General features: G+C 40.7%; 1 protein-coding gene across 3 annotated transcripts in view; it reads right to left on the reverse strand.

Moving 5' to 3' along the window:
- SLC39A8 (solute carrier family 39 member 8) overlaps positions 1-2,246 on the reverse strand; it is a 70,273-nt gene extending 68,027 nt beyond the window's left edge. The window contains exons 1-2 of one of the 3 annotated variants that reach the window (XM_045820156.1): positions 1,932-2,246; positions 802-1,276 (exon numbers count right to left, since the gene is read on the reverse strand). In XM_045820156.1, coding sequence (XP_045676112.1) covers positions 802-1,020 — 219 coding nt within the window. In that variant the 5' untranslated portion in view covers positions 1,021-1,276; positions 1,932-2,246. Of the gene's footprint in view, positions 1-801; positions 1,277-1,432; positions 1,657-1,695; positions 1,748-1,931 lie in introns of those variants that run through there. The other 2 variants (XM_045820158.1, XM_045820157.1) reach the window with 2 other exon arrangements.
- Positions 2,247-13,990: the final 11,744 nt, after the last annotated feature.

Here is a 13,990-nt window from a genome sequence, read left to right on the forward strand (position 1 = left end):
AGATGCTAAATTTCCAAGAGTGGAGTATAGCATGCAGCATTCCCCAAACATCTTGGACCACAAAAAATTTTTGTAACACAAACTAACATGGGCCAGAAATGAAGAACAATATGGAAAATGTCGCTTACTGCTCATCATCAGTTCTCTCTGGAACAAGAACAGAAGGGGAAAACGTCACGCACTGAGTTAGCACTTTCAAGCAGTGGGGAGGAGTTTGGGGAGGATGCAGAAAGCACACTTTGCCTACTCCAGAATTCTAAGAAATAAAATATGTCTTATGTAAATAACAATCTAGAATATCCGTTTTGAAATTTACTAACAGGTATAATCTTAATTGTTCTATGTACAATAAGTCCCTTCGGCTCTAAATGCGTTGTGTAACGTACTCAGGAGAGGCAGAACCACGTTAACAAGGACGGCAGGTGAGCGGCTCGTTATTTTTGCTAGGCAGATTTAAGTACACCATTCCTACCTTTAAAAACAAACAAAAAAAAAACCCCTGCATTTCCTAAGGTGCTTCCCGCCTTAACTACTTCATAAACTTTTCTATAAAATCTCATATTCGCAAGCGTCTGATCGCTCAGTTCATCCGGCATAAAGTTGCAATTTCTGACTTCCTGAATCCCCACCAGCCCTTTCACCCCGGCTAAGGAGCCCGGTCCGGTGAAAATCAAGTGCCACCAGTCACTACCTCATACTCCAAAAACGTAAAGAAATCCTTTCCCCAGCACTTTCCCGTTCAGGTGCAAACCGGCGTCTAAGGACAGCCACAGCACGAGAGCGCCTGGGACGCGCGCCTACCTGGTTGAAGTGCAGCTGCGCGAGCTGCGGGGCGCCCTCCGTGGTGGCGGCTCCCAGCAGCTGAAGCAGGTGCCCGAGCTGCGCCGCCGAAAGGCTCCGATTCGCGCCGAACACGCTCAGCACGTCCTCGCTGAAGGCAAGCCCGGGCCCCGCCGCAGCCCCTCCGAGGCCCGCCGCCGCCAGCAGCAAGATCCCGGCCACCGCCTGGCCGGGGGCCATCCTGGCCGGGACAGTCCCTTGCGGGCCCAAAGCTGGCTGAAGCGCACGCAGACTCGCCCGGCGCACCGACGTAGGTGCCCAAGAGCGCGCGGTTCAGGCGTCGGCACCCGGCCGAATCGGCGGTGGCACGGGTCGCCCCTGGTCCTCCGGCGCCTTCGGAAGAGCAGCAGCCGGCGATCTGCGGAGCATTGAAGTGGCGGTGCAGCTGAGGGTGGGGAGCGATAGGCAGAGCAGGCGCCCGGTCCTCCTGGAGAGCCTGAGATAAAGAGGACAAAGGAGGAAAGATAAAGGCCACGGGGTCACCCGCCGGCCGGACCCGGAGCACTTTGTGGCCGGAGCCCTCGAAAGCCCGGCCGGGCATGGGACCAACTGCCCCATAGCCGGGTTTGCAAACGTCCCAGGATTTGCTTACAGTGTGGTGACACAGGCTCCTCCCGGATATAAAGCTCTAAACCACCACCAGTTCTTAAGAATTAAAAGTGCACTCGCTGTGGAACCCCATCTCCTCTTCCTGTCTTTTTGCCGAATTCCCGCTGAGCAAATTTAAAAGGAACGAGACAAGCCATCCCTTTCGGCGTCCTGGGGTTTGAGAGCCTAAATGGGACCTTCCCTATCCCAGATCTCTGCTCTAAGCTAGCTAGGAGGAAGGACTAGGTTAGACTGCTAACCTCTCACCTTGCTTGTCTGCCTGTTTGTTTCTGTCCAGCCCTGCACCCTTTCAGATAAGAGGAGGATGACCCTGTCCCCGCCTCTGCAGCACGTGGTGACACACTCCCCCTCCCGCCTGAACTCCCGCGTGCATCCACGCCGGGGCGCCCGGCTGCTGGCTTTTCCTCTTCTCGCGCTCACTCCCAGCCTCCGCGCTCTGCCGGCTCTCCATCCCTTCCCCTCCCCCCACTCCAGGGGGTTACCTTAATGACACCTCCACGTCAGTGACTCCTAGCCTTCTTTCTGCTCTCCGCGGCCTCTTTGTTACCTTGATGAAACCAGCTTCCTGGAATAGAGTCTGGAAACCCTTGCATTGTCTAAGGTATTAGAAAGAACTTTTTTTTTTTTTTTGGTCTTCTTAAACTCAAGGGAGAAAAAGGAAACGAAATCTGTAGCGTGGTGGTAGACTCACTGAGCCAGCACTGCCCAAACCGGCCCTTCCTGACGCCGCACGGGATATCCGCAGATTAAAATGAATGTTTGTTCAGATGAGGATTCAAGAAAAGCTGATTTAGGTATAAAGTCAACAAGTTTGTGTCAAGTGAATGTGGCGTTTGGGATCAAAGGTTGTGTCTGGGGGAAATAATTGTCCAGAAATAAAGTGAAACCATGATCCACTGTTACATGCCAGAGAACAATAAGAATCCAAAGTGGTGTAGATGAAATGTTCAAATAGCTGTCCATCTTGTGTGAGACATTCGCGCACACACACACACACACACACACACACACACAATGTTCTTGCCTTTCATAGGTTAAGTTCACAGCCTCCTAAAACAACACATTTCAAAAAAAACAAACACTAAATCCAAACTAGGGCAAGGATATGGAGAAGGAGAAAGAATTTCATCTTGCACAAGAACTTAAACCCAGGAAGAAAAAGATGAGAGGAAATTTGAGAGAATGAGGATCCAGGTGGACATAACTGAAGGGATACCATATGCAGAGGGTTTAACTGCATTCTGACTACAGAGGACAGAAGGCAGCAGCAAAAGGGCACACTTACCAAGGAAGGTTTCTACAGAACATCAGCACAACTGCTTTGGGGAGCAGTGAGTCCCCATTTTTAAAAGTGACTCAAACCCAGGGGTATATGGTAGAAAGATTTCTGCCTTGGAGGGAGAAGAGCAAAATTATCTTGATGATGTGTCCCTTCCAATTATAAACCTATATATTTGTTAATTCACAAAATTACATTGGTGCGAAAAGGGCAATTATTTCACCCAAGGGCCAGAAGTAAGTACATGTCACCATTAAGCTTTTAAATTACACAGCTAATAGGACTCTTCAAAACGTTTATTGAAAATATTATAATAACTAGGTACAGTACTTGGTGGGTACTAGAAATATTAAGGGGAACACTTTGTAACGTATATGATTGTGCAACCACTATGCTGTACACCTGAATCTAATACAAAATAATACTGACTGTAAACTGTAATTGAAAAGTAAAAATAGTAAAAGGTTAATTTCCAACTTAATTGTAAAACAATGTCTAGAAGGCAGACCATTCCACTGCTCACTCAGCGACTCACAAAGCGCTGGCAGTGTGCTGAGAGCACTGACGAGCCCGACAATCGTGAAGGCTCCTTAGCTTCCTGTAATCCAGAATTTCAGATTTTTGTTTTCAGGAATCAAGCCAGAAAATCAGATGTTTGCTGAGCAAACTGATGAGGGCAGAACTTCTTCAGGAACATGGTGCTGGAGGCAGAGCCCTAAGAAAATGTTCAGTGTCATCATGAGCAAAGAAAAGTAACTTTCTCTAAACAATAACAAGGGTAGCGAGGGCTTTGACAGGAGAGCATTTGCCTCCCCAGTGCCTGTTGTGTGGAACCTAGAAGTATGCAAAAGAGGATTATGGAACATAAAAAAATTAAATTATGACATAATATATCCTTTATGTTTCTCGGTGAGGAGGGTTTGATACTTATTTATGTAATTTTGTCTATAAAACTTGAGTTTATATAACTACATAGTAAAGTTCTCAAGTGTAGTTTGTTGCCTGTTTTTTGTTTTGATGTCAGTGACTCAAGGTGATTCTTGGAAATTAATGAAAGCTCTAGATCAGCTATTTTCAACCTTTTTCATCTCATGGCACACATAAATTAATTACTAAAATTCTGTGGCACATCAGAAAGTATATTATATTTTTTGCCAATGTGACAAAAAATAGGTATCATTTTGATTCATGCACACCCAACAGCCATTGTTGTGTTAGCTGTTGTCATTTGGTATGTGGGAGGGGGGGAGTATTGTTCTTTTTTTTTAAATCCTCACCCAAGGACATGTTTTTATTTATTGTAGAGAGAGAGGAAGGAAGAGAGAGAGTGAGAGAGAGAAACATCAGTCAGTTGGATCAAATCCACACAACCTAGGTATATGTCCTGACCAGGGATCGAACCTGCAACATTCTGGTGCACTAGGTGATGTTCCAACTAACCAAGCCACTGCACCAGGGTTTTTTTTTTTTTAAATTCAATTCATTAGGGTGACATTAGTTGATAAAATTATACAGGTTTCAGGTATACTATTCTATAACATATCATCTGTGTATTGTGTTGTGTGTTTACCACCGCAGGTCAAGTCTCCTTCCATCGCTGTTTATCCTTGCTTCACCTTCTTCTACATTTCTCCATCCCCCCTTCCCTCTGGCAATCACCAAACTACTGTGCGTGTGTGTTGCCATTTTTTAATTTGGCAATGTAAGAGGGAAAAGGTCAGTGTGTAAATGACTAAATAGTAAGGTAATGCCTGTTTTAAAAATTCTTAAGGCACACCTGTTGAATATTGCTGCCCTAGATGGTTCATCTACACCCACGAGTTGTCCATTCCCAGCTTGAACAGCAACACTGATAACATGTTGGATTTTTCACAAACACAAATGGGTTAAATTAATACAAATTTTGTATCATAGATATTTTGAAAACAATATTTTATTTATCAACCATTCATATCTACATATGCACATTTTGCCAACCTATCAACCACACAAGACAATAAACAGAAAAATAAGTAATAATCAACCTGCTTTGAAGCCTTACCAAACAGTTAACATAATGTAGAAATGCAACTAAGAGAAAGTATTCAAAATTCTAACTACTAATGTTGACATAAGAAAAGTTCAAAACAATAAATAATTTTTACAAGAGTTTATTTAAGCCAAAACTTATGGCAATTCTTGGGAAACAAGATCTCAGTTGCTCTGGAAAGTAATAGTTTTGCAACTTCTTTTATGCATTTGAAATCAAGGAGGAAATGTTAAGGAAGACTACATGGAGGTAGGTGGAAGCAAGGTGGGGATGGGATTACAGAGTAACTGAGATTGTGCACACTCTTGAAGGTGGTCATATTTTAAAAGGAGGAGTCTTTAAAAAAAGAGGCATCTCAAAGATGTGTTAACCTGGGTGCACAGAAACAATGGACTGGGCCTCATTAAGGCAAATAAGTGTCTTACCAAAGCAGTCACAGGCCTGGCCCTAGCCAGGTGTTCCGTTGGTGGAGCAAGGCCATGACCTGCCCAGTTGGAAATTTGTGATCTTCCATAGAATCCCTTTTTTCATCCACACTAACTATTAAATTACTGTTATTACTAACGACCAAGTTGGTAAGGTAAATTTCCAGATACTCCACTCATAAAATTTGATCACCGAAGTACTATTCAGATAATGTTTTAGGGCCCAAAACATGGCATTCTGTTAGTAATCCCCTTCCTGAAGAAAAAGACTTCCAATTTAAAAGATAAGGTGTATGTGTATAAACTATTCTTTTTCTCGGAAATCTTTCTTTAAGGTCAAATAATCTTGAATGATAACAACGAAGAGAACACTGGCTAGGATGTTGAAAAATATCCTTTTTTTAGGTCACCAATGAAACTAGGCAAAGTTGTGTGACCTAACCAGAATACAAATCTCTCATCAATAAAAGAAGAAAATTGGATGAGAAGAACATATATCCATTTCAGCCTCATTATTTCTAAATGTCTAATTTCATAGTAATTTATCAAATCAAAACATGAAATACCCAGAAGAGAAATGAAAGTTCAATTCTCCAATGCAAAGGGCATTTAATGACAAATGTTACTTTTTTTAGGGGCTTCAAATATTTCCCAGTCCCAATCTTTTGTTACTATTGCAAACAAGGAGCAAATTGGCCTCTTTTAAACTTTCTCATACATTCATTTTCTGTGGTAAGAATAATAAACAAATCTAAGAGATGGCATGTCCCTTTGCTGCTTCTCCCTTTTTTTTTTCTACCTTCCACTCCTAAAGCCATTAGGTAGGGCATAGCCCAATAAAGGTATATGTGCAGAGGACAGTCGTCGTATCCCCACGAGGGGGGTTGGAGACTGAACCAGGAAAGAAGGGTATCCTAGAGATAGGAAAACTTAGTCTGAGCAGTTAGAGCCCAGGCAGGGTGACAAAGGTATCCAGAGTGCAGTGGAAAATCACCCCTGCATCTCTAGTGGGGTAAGAGTGTGTGTCAGCACAGAATGTCAGCACACAAGGATGACAAGGGGAGCCCACTTCCCCACATGCTTTGTTATAGCCAAACCTGCAGGAGGAGAGAATCCATGCAAAGCAATGGCCTTGTAATAGAGCAAGGACTGGAGGGCATCCAGGAGTCGGGAGTGAAGAGAAAAGGTCTGGTGTGAATAGTCAGAGCCTGGGTGGGTGAGGAAAACATCCCTGCTTGGCGGTGGCCCCGCACAGAATGTCGGAGATGGACAAGGGTGAGAAGGGAGACCCCGCTGAGGTACCGGACTCTGTGCAGTGAGGTGGGCGCCTGGGGTGGGGGTGTGTTAGTGTGATTTAAATAGGAAATATACATTTGGTCTTCATTCAGTTTCTGGCACACAGCTAAACCCCTTGGAATTTCCTAAGTGAAAAAAGGGTTATTGTGGTGACTTTGGGGCAGACTAGAGGATGGGAGCTGGTTACCAAGCAAACCAACCACGTAATTAGAGGGTTGGAAATTTCAGTCACTCTCCCAGCACCCCCTAAGTCTTCACCCCTGACCTCTGGAAGGAAGGAGAGGCTGGAGACTACATTATTCACCAATGGCAAATTATTTAATCAATCATGCCTAACCCAAAAGGCCTGGGTTCAGAGAGCTTCCACATGGAGAAGTGTGGGGAATAATCAGAGAAAGCATGGCACCTCCTTGCCCTTTCCCCGTACCTTGCCCTAGGCGTCTCTTCCACCTGGGTGGTCCTCCATTATGTCCTTTTGTAATAAACCACAGATCTGAGTAAAGGTTTCTCTTGACTTCTGTGAGTGATTGGAATCTCTAATCTATACACAGTCAGTCAGAAGCATAAGTGACAACCTAGACTTTGTGACTGGCGTTTGAAGGGAGAGGCAGTCTTTCTTGTGGGACTGAGCCCTTAAACTGGGATCTGATGCTACCTCCAGACAGGCAGGGTCAGAACTGAGTTCAGTGGTAGGACACCCAGCTGGTATGTGATCCTTGCTTTATGGGTGCAGAAATCTCCCCACATATTGCAATTTGGGTGCAGAATAATAGAGTATCAGAAGCCAAGAGGAGAAGTGGGGGATCGAGAGATGACATCAAAAATAGAAGATGAGTTGTACATAAGAGATTCATTAAGTAAGTAAATATATTATAGACAATAGTGATCAGTTCTCACACTGTTGGGGAAGGCTGTCGAAAACATGGAGAGAGAGAAAATGAGAAATTAACTAGAAAACTAGAATGAACTCGTAGTGTTAGGTTGGAATTGGAGATATCAGAGTAAAGTCATGGTTTTCTGTATATAGACAGATAAAAATAGATAGTAGTTGTAAATAATCCCCAACACTGTCCCCTGGGATGGCCTGAGAACAGCGGCACCCTAACAGCAGTGAGCATGCATAGAGCCCTGAGCTTGGCTTCTAAAAACTATTCTGCACTAGTAAGAATCAGGGCTCCTTAGAAAAAGGGTCGATCTCAGGTCTGGGCAGAAAAAAAAAAAAAACAAGATGAACCCAAAAATTTTTATGCCTGAAAGCAAAGAAGTAGACAAAGAATGAGGAAATACATATTCAAGTGCTCTGAGGTAATGAATGGGACATTGGGGCAGCTACTTACCCTCAAATGGTTCAGAGAAAAGGTCTTTGTACTAGGCATCTTTTCTGTAAGTTTGTAATTGCTCCAAATTTTTAAAAATAAAACAGTGAGTAAAATAAGGAGAAACTCCTGGCAACAAATTACATAGAAATTAAAAATAAAATTTTGCTAAAACCCTGACTTGATAATACTCAGTCAAATTACCTTAACTCAGTACATATTTCTACCCTCTGGATCACATTCCGTGTGGTGTGGGAATACTAGTGTGAAGAGGAATTTTATTTTCTATGAAATGCTTGTAGTTGAGGTTAAGCAGAAGTGAGATGGTTGCTATAACGGAGATTTTAAAGGTTGCAACAGAGAGAGATAGGAGCACCTATGTCTGCAGAAGACGCTGAGCAAATAATTGATGGAGCCCCTGAGCTTGAATGATAAGTAGAAGTTTGACAGACAGACAGGGAGTAAAAGCACATTCCAGGACAAAGAAATGCAAAATAAAAAATCCTGGGGGACCTGAAAGAACAAGAACTACAAGAAGGTCTTTGCAGCTGGAGAGTCTGGAGCAGAAACGCAGAATCTGACAAAATCAGGAAAAATCTCAAAGTTCCACTGGGTCAAAGGTGTCTTTTATCTAATGCTGTTCCAGAAGATTCTTTATGGTCATCTGTGGTAAAAGTCTCCTTGGTGAATTTAAACCTCCTTTTTCCTGTATTACAAATACCAAATAATATTTACTCCTTATTATCACAAACATGCCACACACAAAATTCTCAAATAAGAGCAAGCTTCTGGTGACTCTAACCAAATCACATATGTCTATTCGGCTATCAATACCGCAGACAACGTAGGTAGGAATTAGATCTGTGTAAGTCTACACTGCACTTAATTCCTAATATACAAAATGGGATTAAAGTAATATTTGCTCAATCCACATCAGTAAATAACTGAAGATCAGATATAAGGCATGTGAAAACTATACCCTGTAAAACAGAGTGACGGTATTATAAGCTAAAATGGCCGGGAAATGTGATCTGTATAATCGGCCTACTGAACTGCCATTAAAGATGGACTAGAACAACCAACACTACCCTGGAACAAAGTCTACTTTATACCTCACGACATTCTTGAGGTTGTTTTCCAGGAAATTAAAGCACTAGTCAGAAATGGAAAGAACCAAAGATATCATCAGGTCTAATCTAGTCATTTTTGAGTAAGGAAAGGGAAGCCCAGGGGAGTTAAGTGTCATGGTCAAGTACACATTTAGATGCACACATAGGCCCAAACCTACTTCTTTCCATTATACCACCAAAAATAATAACCAATAAGCCAAGAGCTTCTGGCTTTTATTCGGTTGAGAAACTGAAACTGGAAACTATATTAGCCCACATTCTTCTTAGGTCTCTTTTCTTCTTTCTCTCTAGTTCTTTTCCGATAGGCCCGTATTCCAGGTCTTTTGTTCCCATTCAGCTCAGCTCAGCTCACCCAGCGCGGCCTCGCTATAATTTCTGGGTTTTATAATTCCACACATTTTTAAACATGTTCTTAGAATTTTTGGAAAATGTATGTGTCTGACATGGAAAGATGTTAAATAAATTAATGAAAAGGGGAACCGCAGAATATGTTGCAAAATTGTATATAAGACGCGCACGCGTGCACAGGAGCGCAGGCACTTCACATTAGCAAAGGTCTGCGGGAAGGTGCGCCAAGCTCTTCACACTGCTTCCTTCGGGAGAAGTAGGTTTGGGGAACAGGAAATTCAAAGGGAAGAGAAACACCTTTATCTGGAGAGAAGAATTAGAAAAATGTAATTTTTCTTTATACATTTGGCAAATTCTTTGGCATTTGAATTTTTCAAAAGATGTGTCTTTTACAACCAAACGAATTTAAAAAATCATCAAAACGTGGATGGTCCTGGAAGTCTGGGTGACTCTAAAGTGGGGAGTTAGATCAGTCAGCCTGTTTATGCGCCCAATGAGGACAATCCCGAATGAGAGATGAGCAGGCCCCATGCTCTGTGTCTGGCATGATTTTGTATCACGGAAAGCTAAGAAAAATAGCATAGATTTATAAAAGTAGCCCTGAAAGGCATCTAGCTCCTCTCACTCTGTGAATCTTGAGTAGCCAGAGTCTTTGATGGTGAATTGGGTAAGTGGGGCAACGAGCATGGACAATTCTCCTTAAAAGGATACTTACCGAATCTCAACTCTCCCAACACATGAGGGTCAGAATCCCAAAGCTTGAGTTCAATTGACCAGCTGGGAAATATAATCATGTGAGAACAATTAAGAATTTTGTTTTCAGGATAAGAGCTTAATACAAAGCCTAGTCTTAGGCAAATTTATGGAATGGAATTATGACAGGGAGCTCTTCGCAGGGTTCTCAACCCCTTAGCACCTGGGATCCACATCTCTCCCCTTGCCTGCTCTTCCTGCTGTTACTTCTTTCATTCTTGAAAGTTAAACAGCACACAGAGCAAGTGTTTTCTTTTCAGCGCATGCAGGACTGGGAGTTTAAGTCTTCATAAGGATTCTTTTAACCGGCTCCACTTCCAGGTTTTTTCCAGAGACTCCTTCACACCATGTTCTTGCTGCAGAGGTACTCTCCCAGTTATGAAACACTCGTCCATGACTCCTGGTAAAGTAATGAAGCCCTGCTTGAAAGAGCTGCCACATCCCTAAGGAATGCACCACAGACTACTCCAACTCGAAGTCTTCAGGCAGCACAGTGGTGAGGACAAAACAATGGAACGAGGATGAGAAGACTTGAGTTCTCATTGTAACTGACACGATGTGAAAAGTTTGTCATCTTTGTAGTTTCAGTCCTTTAGCTCTTCCATGAATCTTGCAGGGTGTGCTGAGAATCTGATGTCATAACACAAATTAAAGCATTTCATAAATGGCAGAGCCAAGGAAAACTAAAATTTCAGACTAGTCAAACCAGATTGAAATGTCATTTTGAGCACGGTTTACAGCCTCATGACGCTGCTTGTCTGTCGGACACACATAACATCCAATGGCGTGGTAGCCATTCCTCCCTGGACCAGAAAATGACTTCTCCGTTGGCCCCAACATGGTTCAGAAAGCCCACTTTAGAAAATGCTTTATTCTTTCTCTTTAAAATTTGGGTGGAATTTGTAATTTTGTAGAAACCTGAGCGTTTTCTAGTTCTAGTTCTTGTTTGGATGCTTGTGTTTGGTATATTTCAGAAGGAGGAAAATTATTCTTGGCACACATACATGAAAAACCAAGCTTTGGTACCAGTGCCTTTACACATAAATGTGATCCATCCCAACGTGACAGTCTTAATGGAGATAAATGTCCTTGGAGCAAAGTATGACTTACACAAAAATAATATGAAAACAGATAAATATTATAGTGAAAGAAAATGATTTGCACACACAAGAAACTTGCTTCCCCAAATAACATACCCTAATGTCCTAAGAACTGTAGGGAGGGGCTCCACTTGGATTTGTGACGAAAGAAAAATTCCTTAGACATAAAGTCTGATGCCACTGAGAAAATAACAGATTTACAAATATTCAGAGTTTTCTATGCTCCAAGCACAATCTCTATAAATGAGATGTGTTGGACATGTATTTACAAAAGTTCGTGGATGACTGGTGGTTCTCGGGTGTCTTCTACTTCTCAATCCAAGTTACCCAAAACATGTTAGTTCTTTTTTATAAGTGAAAAATATATCTTCCACTGCAGTTTGGGAACTAAATTAGATATGGAAAAAAAATCCTATTAAAAGAAACCCAAATATCTACTCAGACAAAGGCACCATGGGTCTTTTCAAGGTTAATACAAGCAGGAAAAAATGGGTGCTTTATTCCCAAGTTCCGTAATTATCATCTAGATTTCTCTTATATAAAAGAAGAAAAAGTTGCTATAATGAAATTAATTCCAAGAAAATACTGAACACAGATAGATTCCTTTTTAATCTTTTACTATCTATCATTTGTGAATTTGAGGGGAGGAGAGAAGAAGAAGGAAGATAGAAGGAATCTGTCTATAATGGTATGAATTTGATGAGTTTCATATATTAAATTATTATTTCCTTTGACACTTTTCAATTAGTTTTATTATTTAAAATGGAATTGACTCTCCAAACTGTAATTTCCAAGTCATTTTATTTTCAAACTAACTGTAGCTTTTCTTTAAATACAGTTCACATTATCTTAAATGTCATTGGAATATGTTACTGAATGAGCTTGAATGTGTTTTTTTAAGAAATGTGCTTGGAAAAAAAAGAATTGCATGCACTAAAACATCAACTGTGATCCTATATGGATGGTGGAAATGCGACAACATTTTTTTCTGATTTTTTAAATATTTTCTACATCTGGAAAAAAATGATTTCACAATTAAGTTTTTACTATTAATTTTAAATAGCAACAACAACAAAATAAAAATATTACAGAGTTAAGTAGGGTAATAAAATAAACACCTTTCAATTGAAAAGCCAGTGTTAAGAATGTGGTGAAACTTTCCCCTTCTGGATTTCATGCCTATGTGATTTCCTTTAATTTGATTAGTCTACAGGGTTAATTACAGATTCACATTAAGTACAAGAACTGAGTCTGCAAATTCACTATTTAGCAGGAAAAATGCCCTAAGGCCAGAACTTTTATGTTTCCTAAAACTTTCTAGCTGCAATTGTACCCTCCCACTTGTAAAGGAAAAAGGCAGACTAAAACTTTAAAATCCAAAATATTGCCTAGGAATAATAATGACTTCAGAGAGTTTAAATGTAAAATATGGCTACCTAGATACTAAACCGAAGAAATAAAACCAAAAATTGATCTAAAATATTTCATTTAAAATAACTTCTCCAAGTTGTTTTTCCTGCTTAATCCACCAATAATCAACACAAACAAATTTTTACCAATATTATGTTACTTTTCAAACTTTATAATGCAAATTTATCTCTGTTAGGTCACTGCCTATTTTATTCTTCATCATTTTTTGATTCTAGAACTTGAATTTTTAAAGAATTCAGAAAAACCTTGGAATAAACTTGGAGTCAAAATAAATTTTTCATCCATATAACTTAGACAGAGAGTTGAAGCTGATAAGCCTTAGTTTCCTTTCTGCTCCTTTATCTTGAAAGAGGTTCTTCATGCTCCAGCTTGGCCAAGGCTGCAGAGTGAGATTAGCAAAATGACTGGAATTAGAAAAGGAAGAGGTATGTGGAGCGATAGTGTCTCCCTCACTGGGTCTGGGCTCTGCTGGAGATACGGCACCAAGGCTGGAGCTGGGTGCTGTCAAGAGACCAGATCACATGAAAACCTTTTCTAGAGTAGGTTCAGAGATGCCTGGTTTTTAAAAGAGAGAATATTTAGATTACTGTCATTTTTTAATGCATCTATGCTACTGCTTCCACTAAAAAATTCAGTGTTTATGACATTTATGACTATAGCTCCAATTCCATCAACAAAAATAATATCTGCAATTACTCCCTCTAATCTACAGTTAGAATGAAGACATGATCACTCTGGGGCAGTCTGGTCACAAGGGCAGATCTGGCCGAAGCCTACAATAAGATAGCAATTTTTTCACTAAATCATCCACATGAATGTGTAGTTGCATAAATGCTGTCATTTCCTTACAGATGTCATTTTCTTCATATAACCTTTGCTTCACTTATTATTTGACATTTCAATTCCAGTATATGAACATTTGGAAAATTAACTCATCGCTTTCACCAGAAAATAATGCTTTGCATATAATTTATATTCTTAAATATTAGGAGTGAATTTAAATCAAAGATAAACTAAATACAGAAAAGTAAATTCATTTTATATGGTGAGTCATTTGTAACAAACACCAACATTAAAAAGTAGTATACATTTCAAATTCGCAATCTTCTTTTGGCATACGTATTGATAAGGATGGTAAAGACCTCTATCTGCTAATAAATTGATGTATGTTTGAGAAACAAAAATAAAAGAAGACAAAGCTTTTCGACTGAACTGCCGGCCAAGAAGCCAGATTAAAATACAAAGAGGCATTTGTGTTTTATCAACGGATGAAGTCATTCATAGCAAACCCAAGAGTGCTATTTACAACACATTTCTACTTGCAACTCTTTTACAGCTGTTCAAGTGGGTTTTGTTTGGGGTGTTTTGGGGAAACATTTCTTTTCTTTGCCTGGATTCTTCTAACGGCTAATTTATTATCCAAAACACATGATT

This window comes from Phyllostomus hastatus, unplaced genomic scaffold, assembly GCF_019186645.2.
Source record: "Phyllostomus hastatus isolate PE091 unplaced genomic scaffold, TTU_PhHast_1.1 phas_scaffold_39, whole genome shotgun sequence".
Classification (NCBI taxonomy): Eukaryota; Metazoa; Chordata; class Mammalia; order Chiroptera; family Phyllostomidae; genus Phyllostomus; species Phyllostomus hastatus.